The sequence below is a fragment of the Triturus cristatus genome, chromosome 11 (genome assembly GCF_964204655.1).
Source record: "Triturus cristatus chromosome 11, aTriCri1.1, whole genome shotgun sequence".
Taxonomy (NCBI): domain Eukaryota; kingdom Metazoa; phylum Chordata; class Amphibia; order Caudata; family Salamandridae; genus Triturus; species Triturus cristatus.
Window position 1 is genome coordinate 1083802873 of NC_140594.1, and position 21568 is coordinate 1083824440.

Sequence of the window (21568 nt, forward strand, 5' to 3'; positions counted from 1 at the left end):
ACCGTGTAACGTCCCCTGTCGTCATGGTGCACCTCATCAATCTCCAACGGGAGCGAGTTCTTAACCATAATGCCCACACCCCTTGAACCAGACGTGAAGCCCGAATGGGCCACAAGGCGGTAGCCCCGTCGATTCATGGCACAAAAGGAGTTGCCAATGAGGTGTGTCTCCTGCAGAAAAAACTATATCGGGCGAAATTTGCTTCAAGAACTGCAGGACCACACCTCGTTTTATCCTGTCCCCCAATCCATTAACATTCCAGGACAACAAACTCAGTCCCTTACCCCCCATCATAAACAGAAGCCATCACTCGTCCCCCAGAGAGCACTTTAGAAATGATACAACGATGCTTTTGCCTTGTGGTAGAAACGAACAACACCCCACCCCAACCCACCCACCCCAACAAAACTCCCCCCTCCCTGCACCCCTGCATGAGCCCAGACAGCCCCCCCAACTTGCAGTGTGCCTGTCGCCCCTATATAGTGAAACTAGCTAGACCCCCTAGAGGAGGAAAGAGTACCCCTTCTAGACCCCACACAACCTCCAAGGGAGGGGAAAGAACAAAGACAGAAGCTTTGGTCGAAAGTGGCATCATAGTCATCCAGAGTGAGGTCCAATATCAACCCCTCAGTCCCGATCCAGTGGGCCGTCTCCTCCCGCCGCCCCCCCCCCACCATCTCGAGCACTACCCCCAGACAGAGTGTCCAGCCAGTCCCCGGCCGCTTCGGGACGATCAAAAAAGTGCGTGCGACCATCCACCTCTACCCGCAGCTTGGCCGGGAAGAGCATGGCGTATTTTAAGTTCATGTCCCGGAGCCGGCGCTTAACACCCAGGAAACTCAGTCTCTGTTTCTGGACCGCTTGAGTGAAATCGGGATAAAAGTTCACCTCCATATTTTCCAGCTTAATCGGCCCTTGCAGTCTGGAGGCTTGCAAGATCGCGTCCCTGTCCCGAAAGTTAAAAATCCGGGCAATGAGAGGCCGCGGAGGGGCTCCGACCTTCGGCCTTCCCCCGGGAACTCTGTGGGCCCTCTCCACGGCAAAGAATTTACTCAGTCCCCGAGGCTGGAGATGGGTAGCGATCAGGTCCTCTACAAAAAGATCCGCCGCCGCTTCCTCCCGTCCCTCGGGTACTCCGATGATGCGGATGTTATTCCTCCGGGCCCGACTCTCGGAATCTTCCAGTCGCCGATCCATAAGCACATTCGCCTGACGAAGTCGGTGCACCTCCGTTTGGAGGGCCGCCACCTCAGTCGTGAGGCCCGACGCGGTGTGGGCCAAAGAATCGACCCGGTCGTTGGTCTTGGAGAGATCAGCCCTCACCAGGTTGACATCCACTAGGACCGCGTCAATTTTATGGGCTAAGGTGTCAAACCGCTGGCCCACCGAGGCCTTCATCTCAGCAATGGCGCCCATGACGTCTTGCAGAGTCAACTCTGTGGGCAAATCCGGGGCATCCGGAGGGCACTCAGAGGACTTGTGCGGTCCACCGGGAGATCCTTTCGGGAGGGTGTAGCGGTCCATGATGTTGGCCTGATGTGCGGCGCCACGCCGGGTCGACTTGGCCTTCAACCGATCGCCATCTTGTTTCGTGGCCATCGTCGCGGGTCTCACCCCCTCACCAGCCACGCAGTAAAAGGCAAGCAATCAAGGCCACGGGCTCCGGGGGGTCACCCCAGGACGGCGGAGCGGGCCACAGCAGGCAGGCAGGCTGGGTCACCCAGCGAGGCCACCCCAACACAAAGAGCGCCGCGATCCCACTTGCAAAGACGGCAAGGGGGCGCGAAAGTGAAAGTGAAAGTGCGGGGTACGCGACTCGCCAGGCCCAGCCCGCCGTTGTTGTTCACTTTGCCACCGGGTCGCCCCCAAACGCGAGTCCGGGGTCAGGAGCGAAGGAGGCCGCAAACTTCAATCGGTGCTCACTCCGGCACCCGAGGTCCGATTCGAAAACGGGAAACGGGTACCACCTCGGCTCAGGCTCACCGACACAGTCCCCTCAACCGATGCAGGATGAAGACAGGATAAATGTAGGAGGTCGCGGAGGTCCTCGGGAGCCTCGCACCTACGCGGCCATCTTGGTTGCACGCTAGGCTCCTCCTCCCATGTGTGTTATTATTGATGAATATATTTGAATATGGTTTTAAAATAGTTTTAGGAATGATTATTTACATGTCAAATTATTTTGTAAAGATGTGATCTTTTCATAGTCAATAGGCTTATATTGATGCCCTGACTCCTTGACAAAGTCAATAGGGATGCCTTTATATATTCATGTGGTGATCCCTTCACAATGGCAATAGACTTGTCTTGTAAATGGATGAAGTCTCTAGGCCTACCTTTTATATATTCACATGAATTTACATTTAAAAAAACTAGAGATTGGACGTTAAAGTTGGGCATGGTAAAAGAATATATCTAAATTCACTGTAAAAACGAAGGTTAAAGTAACATTATAGTAATTTTAGTTACGGAAAATGTCAGTTAAAGTGTAACATTTTATACAAAAAAAACACTGAAATTCACCAATCACTTCACTATGTACTGCTTATGACCTCACATATTACATCACTTTTGACATGTTCAAGGAAACCCTTGATGACATCTTAAGCAACATCATTGATGACATCATGCAGCTGCTCTGTTTTTCACTCATTGTGATGCCATCAGGGAAGAAGTTTGCGGCTGGCAGCACATTCATAATAATAGAGTACACTGTTCCTGTTTGCACCTGCAACACCTGCTTAATTGTGTGCCATGGAGCCATCAGAGACAGTGCCTTGATGTTATCTCTGCAGCACTGTGAGTTTACCTGTCATTTTGATCAAATTTTCCAATAATTTCTGTAAGAACACTGGGTTTTAAAGTTTTCATACCTTCTATAAGGCCCAAAAGCATCATAGGTATTAGGCATCAGGATGTATGTAGAGACACAATATATCTATATGAAGACATTACGAAGGAGATAATGTGTATTTTAGAGACCCGATGAAGGCAAAAAATCCAAAATCTTGTGTGCAAAGTCAATACAAAAAGTGACAAAAGTGGAATGGAGCACACCTCTGGATAAGTTCATAATTGCAATGGATTAAAAATGATAAGGTCACTTTGCTATTAGTTTTATCTTCCTCAGTCAGGATTTACCAAGTGAAGCCATTTTTGTGTGAATGGAAGGGATGGCTGAGATAGGGTTTTAGTTTCTGTTAATTTTAAGAGTGATGTTTTTATTTTCCAATATTATTAGGCTGAATAAGATGATGACACTTTAAATAAATTAAAAATATATATATTCTGAATGGCAAGTAGTTTCTTTGTATCTCTAGAAATAAAGTACATAACTTTAGATTTTTGAGCATCCTTGAGAGTGCAGGGGGGCCCTGTGCTGATTTGTTCATAAAGCCCTGCATTATAAAAAAAAATGCTCTGACCTAAAGGTTTGCTGGCACTGTTCTCAGTGTGACTAATGCTGGCAATCTGGAATTTTGAGTGCAGCACCCCATCAATTAGGGATTGTTATCTACCATATATGGCCACTTCTTCTTGACGATAATGGTGTTTGTCATAATGATGGACTGTTAAAAGGTTTTGGGAAGGTAAATGATCTGTTTCTATCTATCGGAAGAGGCAATTAATTTTAATATCTAATATTATTCTTGGTATCTGTAATTATTTGTTAATTAAATGCATTCCATTACCTATGCCTAACATTTTACAATATTTATTCGGGTTGTAATTCATTTTAACGAATTTAAGCAATTCATTATTTAGCCTATCTCATTATTGGTAATGTAATTAATTATATAATGAATACAGTCTAATCATTTTAATATAATAATATAAACATAACCGTTCCAAATAATTGATAATGAATTAGTTAGGGGAGAGTATGTAGCCTTACGGCTGGAGTGGTCGACCTTGAAACTGGGGAATCAGGTTTGAGTCTCGGCAACGTTGCTCAACATCCTGTGATTCTGAGCAAATCACTTAATTTCTCCTTGCCTAACAAAAATGAATGTTTTCATCTGTAAAGAAACTGGTGCTCATGTTAAGCGCTCTGATTACTGATATCCTCAGGTCTTGTTTGCGCTATATAAAACTCTAAAAAGAATAGAAGAAAAAAAAATGAAAAACTAGCACAAACTAAGGGCAAAGTACGCCTGCCACCGCAACGGCAAAAGGGACCGCCCGCCATAGGTGCCGCGGTCCCGCCATGCCAATCAGGATGCGACCGCCACCATGGCGGTCGCATCCCGCATTTTTTACATTGCGACGGGCGGTGCTGTAAGCAGCACCCGCCGCAATGTAAAAAATGCATGTTGTACCTGCCACCTTGTGCATGCAAATGTAGGGGGGGTACGATGGATACCCCCCAAGTGCACCCACCCAATACCCCAGGGGCCCCCAACGGGCCCCCAATACAAAAGACCGCATGCCTTTCCATGCTGGCATCGCCGCCATGGAAAGGCCCCCTCCGCCAGGCATCCTGATACGAATGCCGGTGTCTTCCAGACACCGCCAACATATGAGACCCGAGATCCGCCCAGCAGGCAATCGGAGGGATTGCCTGTCGGCGGAGTTGGGGCGGACGGTCTTTCCGTCCACCGCTGCGACGCCCGCCATTGTAATATGGTGGGTGGTAATTGGAGGGCGTGCGGGGATAGATGTCGGGCGGATCGCCACCACCGATCGGGCGGTGCCAATCAGCCCGACATCATAATGGACCCCTAAGATTTTAATTTATTTATGTTGTCATAAATGTAAATAAAGAACCTAATCTTAAAGCATATATATTTGTATTTTTTTAATCAATTATTTGCATATCCTTCTTTAAAACCTTTTATTTATTTTACATTTTTGTTTATTTTGCAACAAAATCATCACTAATATTATTTATTACATTTTCAATTTCACATTTTCAATTTTTATCACCTTTTATTCCATTAAATTATCTTAAGTTAAATTTGAAATTAAATATAGAATGCATTTGTTTGGGGTTACCATGGGTCCTCCTTTCACGTTTTCCTTATATACTTTTTTTATTAATTACATTTTATTTCATTTTTATAGATGGCCCTCTACTTGTTATACTAAGATGCGTAACTTACCTTTGGTGATGTAATGTCACATGATATAGTGGCTGGCAATGTATTGGTCACTACATGCAGCCACCACAAGATAGTGTTCATAATGATGTAGAGATTACAATGAGTGGTGGAGAAGTAGAGGTGGTGCCATGTAATGCACTTCTGTCAGTCTTTTAAGGTCTCTCTATTATCTGATGCTCCCACAGTAATTGCCAAGGCCCCAGTCTTTAAGACAGTGCCACAGTTGATAATGATGTACTCTAAGGATTGCAGCTACATCATTTAAATGCAGTGGATTCCATTTGGATTTTGTTGTGCACATCTTAACTTTGTACGTCAGGACCTTTTTTAGAATATCTTTCGAGTTTAGAGGTAATTTGCCTTTAAAATATTCCAAACATGTATTGCCATTTGCTATTCACTTGAACTAGGTTAATGTTAGGTAGGCCTCCTTCTTAGGCACACACACACACACATGCCATGACAGAGGCAGATCCTTCTAACCTTCTTGTGTACAAGGTCCAGGTTCTAGAATTGAAGTCTGTGTGGATTTTCTGACTGGTGTAACAGGCTGGTGTTGCTGGACCATCAATAATCACAGGAGACTAACTTCACAGCTGGAATTTTGGAGGATATACACTATTAAAACTACCTTCAATAAATGCAGGGTTGTCTGTTATCATCATACTACTCTGGACATGTAGTTTTGAGTTGAGTAAATATAGCACCTCTTATCAGTGTCAAGAGATCAATCTGCGTGTATAGTGCACTATAGAACTGCAGTAATTATTAATATGTTGTAATGCATCTCTGCCTTCATCTTGCTGAGATTTGCACTAGCTATTGGAGGCACCATTCATTTATCTGATGCCTGAAAAAATTGATTACAAATATATATTAGGGAAAAAATGCTGTGTTAGCCAGAAAAAGTAACAAAAAACAAAATATGACTTGGCAAGGGTAAAATGTAGTTTGACTGCTAGCTATGAGGACCACTTGGTGTCTTCTTTAGGTAGCCTGGAGTACACAGATAAGGAACTTTACCCTCTCTTCTTCACAAGGTGAGTGCTAACCCTCTTTCTCGAGCTGGTGGAGTCTGCATGCAATTTGATATCCCACTCCTGCTAAAAGGAACGTGTCTGTAATATTGTGCAAGAAGACAACTGATTAAAAATAGGCAAGCCAGTCACCTTTTCTTGCAGATAAGTGCTTTATATGACAACTGAGTGGTGCCTGTTTTTAAAATTTGTGTTTTTTACTAAACTTGAATTGAATATCACGTAACACTGTGAAATGCAGAAAGGATGTTCCTTCTTCCCTTCCTTTAAAGCATTCACCTCAATCACACTATAATTGACTAAGGGACAGACCTAGTCAGTGCTATATTTGTAAAAGAATAAATACATCAATAAGTGCATGGACCTAAAGTGGAGCTTGGTAGTCTATGATCAGCACTGTTGAGTGCTGGGGTTGCTTAAAATCAAGGTTGACTAGTTCAGATTCCAACACATGCCTATTTCTTCCACCACCCCCAGTGATTAATTTGTAAACTAAATAAGTGTTGGGGCTCTCGTCGGGAGGCAGCCTGCACCAGCCCATTCCTCCTGTTAGCGCCGCCTGAAACAGAACCAACTACTAACCATGAAAGTGGTGAAAAATGGCACATAATGGCCAGAACTGCTAACTTCCAAGCTGGGGAACCAGGTTTGAGTCTCGGCGTCGGCTCAACAGCCTGTGATTCTGGACAAATCACTCAATCTCCCCCATAAATGTGTCCTTAACTGGTGCTCATGTTAAGCGCCGGTGTTGATAATTAAGTGCTGGTGCTGAGCACCAGAAACCACTGGCACCACCCTAACCTGTTGATCTTTTTAATCTCAATCTTGCTGGGTTTTTTTCCTCCATGCTGTCTGATGGGGGGCACTTGAGGAACATAACTTAAGGACATGAAATATCAGACTACAAAGCGGAGAGTTGGTGTGCCGATACAGAGGGGCAGGCATTGGCATACTCTAGAAAAGTTAGGTGGGCAGAAGGTAAGGAACAGGACAGAGAAGGCAAGTCAACCTTAATGTGTACATGGAGGGAAAGGAAGCAATAACTAGAGAAGCATAATGAGTTGCAACAATGGTTGTACACAGGTAAAACTCAAAACCTTCCCCGCAAAACGGAAACTCCAAGTGCAGATTATTCTTACAGATAGTCACCCTGCAAACCCCATTGATTTTTATTTTATTTTTGATAATTTTATTGGCCACTTGTACAGAGAAAGAGGAAAAAAAAAAAAAAAAAAGAACATTCAGAGCACAGACGGGAAATATACATGTCATCATCACAGACAATAATTACAGATAGATATAAACACTTAATACAAATAATATAGTAAGTAATAAAATACAAAAGTAGATACTGCTAATCCCACTGAAGGCTGGACCAGACCCTCCCGAATTTTACCCTAGATCGCAATCCCCTTGCTTTGACGAGTGCCAGTTCCATTTCATAAACCCCCCTCAGTAACAACCAAAAATCAGTACTCTTAGGACTAAGTTTTTCAATCCATGCCCTAGCAATACACAGACGAGCACAAGCAATGAAAATTGACACTAGGGAATTCAATACATTGCCAGTATCCGATATTGCCCCCAGTAAAATTTATTTCTGAGATAATAAAGTATCCTTACCTATTAGCTTACTCAACTCATGAGCAACCTCATACCAATAAATAGTTAGCTTTGGACATGTAACAAACATATGTCGAAAATCCACAGCATATTCATTACACTTAGGGCAATAGGACTTAGAAGAGATATGAGACACAGCCCATTTAGAAATAACCTTTGGAGTGTAATACAACATAAACATGATACAATGATGTTGCAGCTTTAAATTAATTGAGGTGACTGAAGAACTAATTATAGCCAATGATTCCAAAACCTCATCAGTAGTCACCTCAACTTCAAAAATGCGATTCAATTTGGCTGTAACCTGTATAACATCATCTTCCGATACAGCTAGAAAGCACCGATATACTTTCCCTATAAGGCCTCGCCCGAAGTTTTAAAGATTACCCGAAGTACCTCTGTTGTTGAGGGAAGAGCTAACAGGCCTTCGCCTTGGGTAAAAAAGTTCCTAATTTGTAAGTATTTGAAAAATGAATTATGGGCTATCCCAAATTCCTCTGTCAGTAATAAGAATGACTTAAAGCCGTGTTCGTCATAAAGATGCCCCAGCAGTGTTATGCCATGTTGTTGCCATATTCTCACCACCGAATCAGAGAATATACCAGGGAGCCTCGGATTGCCCCATAAGAAAATTAATTTGTGCCAATCTGGCAAAATAAATGCTTTACATATGTCCTGCCATATACGGAAGATATGCCGACTGATCTTAAATCGAACTCTCTTGTAGTAGTTCGGGTCAGACATGTGATGTAATAAAAATCACGTATTCAAGCCAAAGGCCAACTGATATGCGAACCAGGGTTTACCCACATCAGGTCCCTTAAGTAAGCACTGGATCCGACTAACAAAGGCTGCCCAAAAATAGGCTCTGAAATCCGGGACTTTAAAACCACCTTGTTCAAAAGACAGCTTGATATATCTAAGAGCTCTCCTCGCCCTCCGATAGCCCCAAATAAAGCTTCCAATAACACTATCAAGCCGCTTGAAAAAAGTCATCGGAACTCTTAATGGGATGGTGCGAAATAGATAAAGAAATTTGGGTAATATATTAATTTTAACTATATTACACCTCCCAATAATAGTGAATGGTAGCCTATGCCACCTACGCAGATCAAGAGTAACTTTTTTCAGCAGTGGTTCATAGTTTAAGTCAATAAGATCGTCAGCACGAGAACTAAGACACACACCTAGATACGTAGCAGATGCGGTAATACCTAGCGAAGGTGGGGCTAATATAGGTATAAAATTAAGAATTGACTGTGTCTTGTTTAAGTTAAGCTTGTATCCAGAAAAAGACCCAAAACGTTGTGCCTCTTGGGTTATCTCTGTTATTGCTTCTACTGGCCCAGTGGTAAATACCGCGATGTCATCTGCATACGCAGTGACTTTTAGAGATATACCATTAAGGAGCACTGGTGAAATAGACACATTGTGGAGCAGGTGTCTAATAGAAGGCTCAATATATAGAGCGAATAGTAAAGGAGAGAGCGGGCATCCCTGCCGCGTACCCGGATAAATACTAAAGGAGGAAGAAACAAAGCCACTATGCTTAATTATAGCGGTTGGTTTACAATAAAGTTTCTGTACCACCGAGACAAACCTCCGACCAAGACCTAGAGATATCATTGTACACCACAGTGATCCCCAGGCCACTCGGTCGAAGGCCTTCTCGGCGTCCAGCATCAGCATCCCAATCCGCTGATCCAAGTGATTGGCAATATCGAATGCAGCAATAGCAGTATTTATATGCGCAGCAGTGTCCCTACCTGGAACAAAACTATGCTGTTCCTCTGATACTAACAAATGAATCAATGGGGCTAAACGGGACGCTAGAAGTTTTGAGAAGATTTTAGCGTCTGAGTTAATTAAGGATATTGGTCTGTATGAGCTCATGTTTTCCACTGGTTTGCCTTTTTTTGGAAAAACAATGATGTTAGTTATGTTCCAAGAGGGGGGCGAATACCCTCCTTGCAGTATCTCATTAACCAGCTCGAGAAATACTGGAGTCAGTACATCCCTAAATATTTTATAGAATTCAAGTGGGATAGTGTCTTCGCCCACTGCTTTACCAGAGGGTAATGCCCCAATTGCTAGATTAAGTTCTACTAAGTCAGCATTTCCTTCCAATATCGAAGTTTGAGAGGGATCTAAAACAGGTAGCCCACTTTCTTGTGAGTAATCTATAACCAATTGTAAATTAAAACTACTTGCCTCATTATACAAATCAGCATAGAAAATCCTAAACTGCTCCACAATTTCTTGGGGTTTAGTGAAAGTGGCGCCATTCACACCATTAATTTTCTTGATATGTACCTTAGCCCTTTGGTCGGCTAGTTGATAGGCCAAAACCCGTCCCACCCGTTCTCCATACTCATACTGCCTAGTTCTAAACTTAAGAAAGTTACTGGCAGCTTCATCTTTTAACCTTCTACTAAGCTTCACTTTTATATCAATAATCTGTAAGTATATTCGTTGTTCATCAGTATCCTTCAAAGCAATTGCTAGGGCATGTTGCTGCTCTAAATCCGTATATATAACCTATGATCGTTTTCAAGCTGACTAAAATTAGACCGATTCTGCTTAACAATATACTGAAGTGTAACCCCCCTCACATATGCCTTTAAGCAATCCCAGACTATAGCAAGGGATGTAGTATGAAAATTATTTGCTATATATTCCTTAAGAACCCCTTGCATGTAGGTTACATAGTCTGAGTAACTAAGAAGGTGCCTAGGAAACGAAAATTCCCTGGCTTGTACTACCACATCAAGACCGAGATGAACAGTAAGCATAATGGGATTATGGTCCGATGTAATCTTAGGACATACCACCATAGAAGAGTTATCCAACAGAGCATAATTAGTAAAAATCATATCAATTCGAGAATATTGTTTATGTGGATGAGAAAAAAAAGGTGAAACCCGGCGTTGTGGGGTACAGCATTCTCCACGCGTCCTCCAATTGATGTAAATAAAGCAAGTCTTGTATAGCTGCCCTCACCTGAGCCATTCTACCTCTTGCAGTCATATCTGTGGTATTAATTTTTTTATCTAATATTCAATTAAAATCACCCATTACAATAAGATCCCCATTGAAAGGGGGCAACAGACGCGAGTATGTATATGAACCCTAGATGACAGACAATGATTGTACTTAAATTCACAAAACAAGCCCTTATGTGTCCTGTTGGAAGGACAGTGGAGATTCCTAAGAAATATCAATATCACACTGTCAAGCTTAAAGATCTAAAGACTACATGTAGTACAAGACAACCAAAGCAAGGAGGCAATGCCTGTCCAAAAGAAATGCACTTATAAACATGCGAGGACAAAATAGTAGTACAAGGTGAGCAGCAGAGAGAAAATTGGTTTAAGTAAACAAGCATGGATAAGGCAGAAGGAACTGAAAGGTAAGCTTCAGACTAGCAAGGCAAAGGTGCATAACTAGAGACTAAATAGAGCAGGGGATGAACTAGCAACCTAAGAATTGTAGCAAACATAGAAGAGCAGGACATTAATGTAATACAGGAAAAGCACAAGGATATTAGGAATAGTAACAGGCGAGGCAAAACAAACAAGAAGATACAATACTTATACACATCAGGACAAGCACAAGGAGGTTCAACTCTGCAACACGCAATCAACAGTGTCTTCACGTTAAATTAGAGGGGAAACAACCTTTACAAAGCAGTCATTACATCGCACTACCTTTACATAGCAGTCATTACATCGCAACATCCTTTACATCTCATGTCATTACAACGCAGCCATTACATCGCATGTCACTACAACGCATGTCATTACAACGCATGTCACTACAAGGCAGGCATTACATCGCAAGTTATTACAATGCATACCATTACAATGCATAGTACCCTTACACTATCCAACACTTACCCTACTGTTGCACTCACTGGAGTTAGAATAGTAATTTTTACCCCCACACTATCCAACACTTACCCTACTGTTGCACTCACTGGAGTTAGAATAGTAATTTTTACCCCTACACTATCCAATACTTACCCTACTGTTGCACTCACTGGAGTTCAAATAGTAATTATTACCCCTATACTATCCAACACTTACCTTAAATACGATGTCATGGTATGCATTGTAATGGTATGCGTTGTAAAGGTATAATGCGATGTAATGGAATGTGTTGTAAAGGTAGTTTCTGAAAATGCAATGTAATGGCATGCAATGTAAAATAATGCGTTGTAAAGGATGTTGTGATGTAAAAACCGTGTTGTAAAGGCATGCATTGTAAATGTTTGCGTTGTAACATCATACATTCAAATTAGAGACAACAAAAGGGGAAACACAAGAAATGGGCATTAAAAACAAGGAGCAAAACGATGAGACTGGAGTACAGGTATAGGAGCTGAAGACAAACAAAAAGAATAAGCAAAGGAACACGTGGATCAGGAACAATTGGACAAGGCAGGAAGCAAAGGGAAATGGTAGCAGGAACAAAAGGAATGAGTTAGGGGTGAATCAAAGAGGGAGTAGCACAGGGGATGGCTATGAATAGAGGCTGGAAGCAGAAAATAGATAGGCAAAATGCAATGCAGGGTGCTGAGGGAAAAATGCAGCAAACTATGCTAGAAAAGGACACAAACTCTTGCAAAAGTAAGGCAGAAATTGTTCATCAAACTGGACACAAGTTATTTGGTGTAGAGAGGCTTAAAACATCAATGTATGAACCAGGAGCTTTAGAAAGTTGTAGCTTACAAGCAGTCCAGGCAGCAGCATGCCTACGGTGGTGTCACAATATTGGGCTAAACCAGTACTTAATTTGAGGTTGTGGTTTTCGGTGCTCGGCACCAGTACCTTATTCTCAACACTGGGACTTATGACAGTCTGCCACATGGTGGCGCTGTCTATATAATTTAGAGATGAGGACAACAACAATTGTTTATTCATTAACTATGCATTAAAAATGGCAAATTTTTACGCCCAAGCCATTTTTATATGACTGGAATAGTCAGAATTTGTGGAAGGGTGATGGTTAGCAGTTATGTTGGTACTATCATTGGCAGTGCTGGCAGGGGCAATAGGTGGCACACTTTGCAGTGGTCTCCTGATGAGGTTTCTGACCCTTATTTCTTTACAAATGAAGCACAGGGCTGAACAAGACGAACGACAGGTGTGTGCAATCCCTTTCTCTTCCAGGTTCAGGGAGAGAAAATCCAGTGCTGAGGAATAGAAAGACAAGTACTATTGAATGTATTTCAAGGTGGTTACAGGATGTTCATGAATACTTGGGCTGTGTATTTTGGTACGTGTAGTCTAATGAAATAAATGTGCCCAGTGTGTCCAGTGTTGAAATGGCAAGCAGACAGAAATTATATGGGGACTATGGATGAGTTTCCAGGCTATATTTGAACCTTGTTATGTGCCCATCAGAGGCAGAGAAATTGAATCATAACACTCCCTGCCCCAAATTGTCTCACTCTTCCTCATTTCTCCCTTTTGTTCCTCCCTCTGTCTTGCTTGGAAGATCAAACATTAGACAACGTTACCCAAAAATGAGTGCTGGTGCAAACCACCTGAAAACAGTGGCACAAATTAAGCTCTTGACATAGCTGTTCTTGACAACTAGCAAACATAAAGATATCATCTGTGTAACATATATGAAGAAATACCACCACAAACAAAAACTAACTAACTAGTTTATAGTTTTCTAGTCTATGGCTAACTCTTCTCTCCTTCTCTTTTCCAGTTGTGGTGGTGTTCGCCTTCATTCTCTGCTGGTTACCATTCCACGTTGGAAGATATTTGTTTTCTAAATCCTTTGAAGCCGGATCATGGGAGATATCTGTTATCAGTCAATACTGTAATTTGGTTTCTTTCGTTCTTTTCTACCTGAGTGCTGCTGTCAATCCCATCCTATACAACATTATGTCCAAAAAGTACAGAGTAGCCGCATGCAGGCTGTTTGGACTCAAAGCAGCTGCCCGTAAAGCGCCCTACGCTACCAAAGATGGAAGTTCTCCTGTATGGACAGAGTCCAGCGTCAGCACATGACAAAAGGAACTACAAGGGTAAAACACAGGCCTACACATGCCAGCCAAAGATTCCCCAAAACCGGTCTCAGGATGATGGTTTCTGGTCCAGGGAGGACCTGGCTTGGCAGTTCAGGCTGGACTGTTCCCACGAGGAGCAGGGTCAAGACTGATTTGCATATGGCAGGGTACAAACCTGGCTTATGTGGTGGGCAAAATAACGATGGATTAAACCCAGATCTGTGACTGGGGGTGACTGTCTGAAAAGTTTCAACACTCCGTCCATCATTTTATTTTGTGATGTTGCTTGAAGCAAGCCATACAGCAGAAAGGGAAGAATCAGATACAAAATGTTCACACAGAAGTGGTGATGGCTGCATCCGGTCCATAGGATTTTGGCAGCTTTGCTTTGTGAAATAAGCAGTGTGCTAAATAAAGACTAAGCGTGGTGTAGGAGCGATCACAAAAACGTTATTGCACTGTCATTTTGTGTTGTAAAATTAATTTCCCCCCAGTATTCAGTACAGAATTGGTGGGTTTCTACACTGACAGTGAGGCAACTGCATTCTGAAACCATAATTTCCTTCAACCTGCCACAAAAGTCTGAATAACACTTGCCAAAGGGGCAAGGGCAAGCATAGGTTGACAGAGTAAAGATGTGTTGATGTACATGCCCATCTGGTGCCCTTTGTGATGATATATAGGAGAGGACAAGGACATGCATTGGGTTCGAATTGTGATTGTAGAGAGGATGCAAGAATGGATCCCTTTGACTGATTCACCAGTGGTTTTACACTCATTCTTATCTCTGCTACAACTTGAATAACTACCAATGGCTTTCACAGGATTTAATGGAGATTGATCAGAGCTATTTGAGAAAAGTCTTCTTTCCCTAGGAACCATGAGCCTCCCAAGGCCTTTTTTAATGTTTATTACTATTATTACTGCTACTAGCACTGTCAATGATGATAGTAATACTATTAATAAAATCAAAACCCAACATGAAAAATAATAATAGTCATAATAATAATAGAATGAAGAAGACAAAGAAAAAGGAGGAGGAGACCTTGTCTACAACGTTCAGGCAGACTTTTGTGTGTGGGATAACATATCGACAATGGAAGAATAACAGGCAGAGTTGGCCCTCCTTTGATTCTAGCATTTGCATACAGGCTACATACAGATTTGAGCAGTCCCAAAGCCATCTGTCATGACCCATACAGGACTGCTGACCATTCATTACGTCAGGCCTCTTCTCCAATCAAATAATGTTCTTAGTCTGGGTTCCCATCTCATTGACAAAATAGTCCTCCTTGTTGCTTCTGCATGTCAATCTCCTGAATAAATCAACTATATACCAACATTTTATTCAAAAAGATCCCTTTGTAAGTTCAACTGATTTAAAAAACCTTTTTGTGCTGTAAACTAGGAATGCTTTCAAGAAAGCAACTTTACAATTAAAAGAAAATAACTTCACTAACAGTTAAAAGGTCCATCAACCCAATACCTTGAAAATACAATCAATGGCATTTTCAGTGTTTTACTACCATACCTACCAATAATATAGCATTCTGCTATTCAATAAAGATTGCCCTATTTAAAATAAAAAATATCTCTTTATTATAGCATGCTAAACCAATCAAAAACGATAGTACAAGCAAGTGAATGGAAGGTTCTTGTTAATTACAAAATAATATGCCACTTTGGAGCTCTTGTGAAGTTAAAAAAAACATGACTTGTCATTATGTGGTTCGTAAAGTCATCAGAACGCCTTGTTAGGTTCCAAAAAGTTCACATCAACCTCTCTCTATATTAAAAGGCAATGTGCAAATGATTGGTTTATGTCTTACATCATTAACTTATCTACGTTTTCACAAGTATGTGAATGGTGCGAAGGGCAAACATAGCCTAGTGACCTATGTGAAATATGTTCACTACTCAAAGTATATATCATATCTTTATTAAGGCTTTGTGAAATGTATTAATGAGGCTTGATTTTAAACTTTTTTTAAACTTTGATTTATGTTTTATTTTAACTTCCCCAACTGTGCAATTTTTGGCAAGTTGGGAAAGTTTGTAAAACTAAATTTGCAGTCGAAAATCATGGAAAAGAAACATTTTGCGTAATAAGACAGGTAAAACCTAGCTTTTGTAAGCGTAATGCCACACAAACGTTTTGTTCTTATTGAAAATTTTGCCAACAAGCAAAGTTTTACATAAGTGCCAAACTTTGACCCCTTTGTAACAAATGAAGACAGAAATCTGATTTTGCACACCTCTACTACACTCATACAATGATGGAGTCTATTGTTCTCTAGCAGACAATCAAAATTCTGCCCATGTACCAGTGATTAGTGAAACAATACAATAGTATCTGTAACTAGGCTGAACTCATGTTTCAGAATTCAAACTACAAGAGGTTTAGTGGGGTATATGTGGGGATGAAAGCAGTATTACAGTCTGATAACGAAAATAAACTAATATGGACTGACTTACAATACAAAAAGGAAAATTTGCATGAGATGGAGAGAGAAGTATCCTTCACTAAATATACTAATGATAATAAAAAAGAGACTTTTGATGGATGAGGAGGACAGTTTGTGAATGTACCATATGCATCTTTAAAATACAGCTCTCTTTGATACTCAGCGATACATGATGTCAGGTGACCAGGTGTTACCAAAAGTCACTTGACAACGATACCTGGGAAAGTACAGACTCAGGAGATGTCAAGAGAGAGAGAGTTGATGCAATAAAGAAACAGAAATATGGAAGCTCATGTGTAAATTGACAGCAGGTGGATAAAAACACATGGAATTCTGGGTTGGCGAAAGACTTCAAGTCGGTTCAAGATGGGTTAGTAGCCCAGACAGTGCCTGATTATGAGTTAAATATCTCTTTGAAGAGATTGGTTTTCAAATCTTTTATGAATGACAGTAAAGTGGACAATGATGTCACTTAATGCTCCAATGAGTTCCAAATTTGATAGCTTGGACTCTAATAGATTTTCTGCCATTTTCATTTCTCTCCTATTTTCAGATGCTGATCTGATTTGCATTGCCAGCTAGGAGGTACTGACCAAGAGCTTTGTGCAGGTTCAGGGACCGAAGGTATTTGGGACCTTCTCCCTAGGATATAAATAGATTGAATTGTATTGTACCATTCACCCATGTACTCTGTTGCCTTAACACAGGACGTAATATGGAGCATCAAAAAAAAACTTGATCGCAGGGGGGGATATTTGCCAAATTTAAAAGTTAACTGGACTAAAGATGGCTTTAATTGCACAGCTTGTCACACTGAATCTTCATGGGTAATCCCAAAGTCACACACTTCCGCAAGAAAAAGAGGGACAGGGCTTCTGTAATTAGTATAAATATGTGACATAAAAATTGCATAATTTAATATTACTTGGAAGCCTGCATCTTAATATGTCTTACATTTTGTTACAGTCCAATGGTGACATTGCAAGTCATCAGCAATAATAAAGTGACATAGCTACTCTACTGTAATAAGTTATTACAGTTGACCTATGACTTCAAATTGTCCACTGACAGATTCATCATTCAGTGTTAAAGGCAGGTCATGGACCAGAATTATGACCACCATTTACAAGAATAATAAATAAAACCAAGAACCAATTTTTTAGGTCTTCTGATCTTCTCATCTGACCTGAACAGTCATTAGCAGAAAGGACACCATCATGGGCCCATACGTATTTTTTTTCTAGGGTATCATTCGTTGCATAAAAGCAGGCGCCTCTCTGCATGTTTTCACAATTTAAAAAAATTGCATCCATTTTGAAAGTTGTTTACATTAATGAATAATAGTATATTTTGCTACAACATAAATGTTGCACTACTGATTCCACATTTATTCTATATATCTTCATCCATGCTATTTCAAGTAAAGGACAAAATACCAATGATGTAAGCTTTTTGGGTGGGAGTAAGGCTGCGACCAATTATTGTGACGAATAATGGGGCATTTTATCAACGGCCAGCGATAATTATCGCTGGCCGTTCATAGCGATAGAAATATTATCGCCAGCTATCGCTGAATATTATCGCCATGATAACGCTATATTTACAACGCATAGCGCTATGGCGATAATATTTCAGCGATAGCGGTGTTTTCAATGGAACATCGCTGGTTTTCCAGCGATGTTCCATTGAAAACAGCGATAACATTGCTGATAGGACCCTGTGGTCCTATCAGCATAATCCATATCCTATTAAAAGTATGCCTTAGTCAGGAATTTAATAGACGTTAAATTCCTGAGTTAAGGCTGAGGTAGCGCGATTTTTTTTATCGCTGCACCTCCTTGTTAATATCGCGAAGCTGCCTTCACGATATTAAAATGTGTTGTTTTCACAGCCACGCCTCTTTTGCATCTCATTAGCGATGCGAGGATGCGAGGCGAGGCTGTGAAAAAACGGGCAGTACATCAAGGAAACACGCGCTAGCGTTTCCTTGATGATATTGCGATATATTTATCGCCGCTTTTTGCCCAAAAACGGACGCTAAAGCGGCGATAATTATATCGCCAGCCCTTGCTAATATGCCCCAAAGTACCTTCTGCCATAGGTTGAGAAGTTGTTGCTCGTCACCTTAGAGTTCCATGACCTTATAAAGGAATGCACTGATGACTTGCAGAATCTTGAACAGCAGAGGGTACTTTATCTCAAATATAGCAATCTATATCTCAGAAGGCAAATACATCTGCAAAAAGGTGCTGCCTAAAAATAATTAAAATATGTTCCATTGTATTGATGCTTATGACAATAGATTGGCAATGTTCAGTGATGTAGCGCAAAATGATGGGCCGAATGCAGAATGTTATGAGAGGCCCTGAAGTCTCCCATATCTAACAGATATTCATTGACCATGGGCTGAATGGGGGCCCCTTACGGTTTAAAGCATAATGAATGGTTGGGAGGCACCCTGCTCCGCAGGGGCTTTAGTTACACCCCTGGCGATGTAGTTTTCTGCCGTAAGCTAAATGTGCTTAGTTAAGAGCCATACCATTCCAAGCAGCACTGGAAACCAAATTAATAGGACCATGTGCTGAGGGCCGGACTGTGAACCCAAAGCAGCCCTGGCAATTTTGTTGGACCAGCCCCCGCACGGTACGTAGTGAGTGACCCTGACCACTACAAGTGGAGTTTGGGGGGAAGGGGTGCAAGTGTGAAGCACTGGCTGGCCCCGGGAGGCTGGAAACGAAAGTGAATAGGTTATGCTTGCTCGCTGCTTTTGTTAATGGGGGCCGAGACTTCTTCATAACCATCCCGCAATAACAAAACCGGCCGCCACCCTTCCAGCCTCCCGGGGAAACGCCCGATGCCCGGTAGCCCAGTCCAGCCCTGCACGTGCTCCATTGTTTTAAATGTTTGCCCATTATATGGCGAACGCCCTCATGTCGCTGCCTCTAGGAACTATTTAAGACATTTGCGTTTCGTTTGCCTGGACTCCCGGAGTGTCATTCACAACTGCGCCAATTCAATTCAATCTAGGCCTGAATTATATTTTCATACAATACACAGAGATAGATTTTTTTTTCACTGTAATTTATTCTTAGAACCCCCCACTGTGGTCCATTCAGTCGCCTCGCCAGTGTTTCACTGCCCCCTGCTCCCATCTGAATAACCATCCTCTACCAGACCTATGTCTGACGTCATTACATCAAGGGACCTTTGGCTGCTATTATGGGCAGCAATTGCTGAATCTCGAGTGGAAAGTAAACAGCGCTGCTTTTGATTGTGTTTCACGAGCTAAACCCTCGACCGGTGGCAATGCCGCTTACAATTACTGTTTTTGCTGCACATTTCATTTTATACAATTACAGATCAGAATACAAGGATTTCAATATACAAATGCAATATATAACGGAATAAGAAAACATCGCTGTTGTCTACTTACTGCCGAAACTGTCACGGGACGTAAAGATGGCCTAGTGGACATGACGAAAAAAGAATGTGGGAAAATGTTTTAAATGTCAAAATATATTTAAATATTTATGTAAATGTATGTATTTATAGCAACAACGTAAACATTTTCATATTTAACTACTGTCCTTTTATGTGTGAAAAAGAGAAAATAAATAACACCATGCAAACGTTTACATTTAAGCTGTGTCCTGATTGCTTATTTAGAACATGAACGTTGAAGTATTTTTTCTGTCTCTGTTACACGATTTCTTATTATTTAAATAGTTCATGCGAAGTATTTTTTCTGTCTCTGTTACACGATTTCTTATTATTTAAATAGTTCATGCGAAGTATTTTTTCTGTCTCTGTTACACGATTTCTTATTATTTAAATAGTTCATGCATGAACTGTGTAGTTTGAGTGCGTTGCACGAGTCTGTTGGGCTGTCCTAAGGGTTATTTGCATCACAAGAGAAGGAAAATGAAAAAAAGTATTATATTTAAAGGACATAGCATTGGTACACTATTATTTCATAAAATATTTCACTCATCACTTGCACACACTTGGGGGGAGAATTACAAAAATACCACACAGCCCAGCCCCCGGAAGGCTGCGCTGCGTTGTGCGACAGGGAGGGAGCCATATCTTTGAAGATATGGCACCCTCCTCCACTTTTCCTGCCGCTGCCCTGCGACGCGCACACACCCTAGCGCCATAGCGCTAGGGTGTGTGCATTAGTCAAGCATATATTTTGCACAGGTAGGGTACCCTTCCTGTACGAAATACGATGCCCAGACACATGGAAAATGTTCCCACTTTGTATGTGTACTGTACAATGCAGCACGCGTGGAAAGTCGGAAAAGGAAAAAGAAATGAAAGCATTTCTCCTTCCTTGCACCTCCTTGAAAAGGGCACAGTTTTCTCACGCTAAACACAATCTACTTTTATTTAGTAAATTGGGTTTAGCGTGAGAAACCTTAGGTGGTTGCATGGGAACGCCCATGCTCCACCCTTGGTATGCTCCCCTTGCGCAAAGTAATGCGAAGCAGCGCTATGTGCTGCTTCACGTTACTTTTCCGTTATTTCTAGCTGTAAAGTGAATAGGAAAACAAATATTTTGTGCCGATTTTCGTCACTTTTGTGACGCAAACACGGCACAAAATCTTAGTAAATCTCCCCCTTGGTGTATTGAAAGGTGAAATGCAATCTTGTATGCAGCATTCAGCCCCATTGTTAATATGAAGCATATGTACCTTTATTTGGGTAGGGGGGCCAGTGGGAGTGCTCGCTTTTTGCAGCTGCTCAAGACATGAGGCTACTATTATGCTTCTTCAAATCAAATTAATAACAAAAATAGAAGCATGAGAAATAGGCTTATGGTAAAAGGTTCAAAAGACAGAAATGAAGGGTCAATCAGCTGCTCTCAGAATATCCTCCATTTTTGTTCCAGGCAGAAAAGCTTCAGAGGCCATAGCCTCTTTGGAGGTGTGAGCTCCAAATGAACAACTCAAAGCTTTGGGACATTCCAGAAGATAAGTGTACTCAGTACCAGTGGAATTGTTTTTCCATCTTTCTAGAAATAGAGTTCACTACTCCTGAAGGGGACAATTGTCTGGCAGAAATATCCAAAAATCTAACAGCAGAAACTCTCTTAAATTAAACTAAACATGACAACATAATGAGATTGGCAGGTAATAATTCAAAGAAAGAGAAGAGCTCCAATTGGAAGATTCAAACAGCTGTAGCACCAAATTTAAATCCCAGGATGGAACGTTTTTAGAATCTGTTCCTGTGAGGAGTCTGCAAATAAGAGGGTGCTCCTTAAACCGTTTCCTATCCACAAGCAGGTGTTTGAGAGAAATGTCTGATCTTTAC

The 21568-nt window shown here is 41.5% G+C and overlaps 1 protein-coding gene across 1 annotated transcript in view; it reads left to right on the forward strand.

Annotated features, from left to right (window-relative positions):
• GHSR (growth hormone secretagogue receptor) overlaps positions 1 to 19714 on the forward strand; it is a 61884-nt gene extending 42170 nt beyond the window's left edge. Inside the window, exon 3 of the mRNA XM_085635433.1 lies at positions 13484 to 19714. Coding sequence (XP_085491559.1) covers positions 13484 to 13788 — 305 coding nt within the window. The 3' untranslated portion in view covers positions 13789 to 19714. The remainder of the gene's footprint in view (positions 1 to 13483) is intronic.
• Positions 19715 to 21568: the final 1854 nt, after the last annotated feature.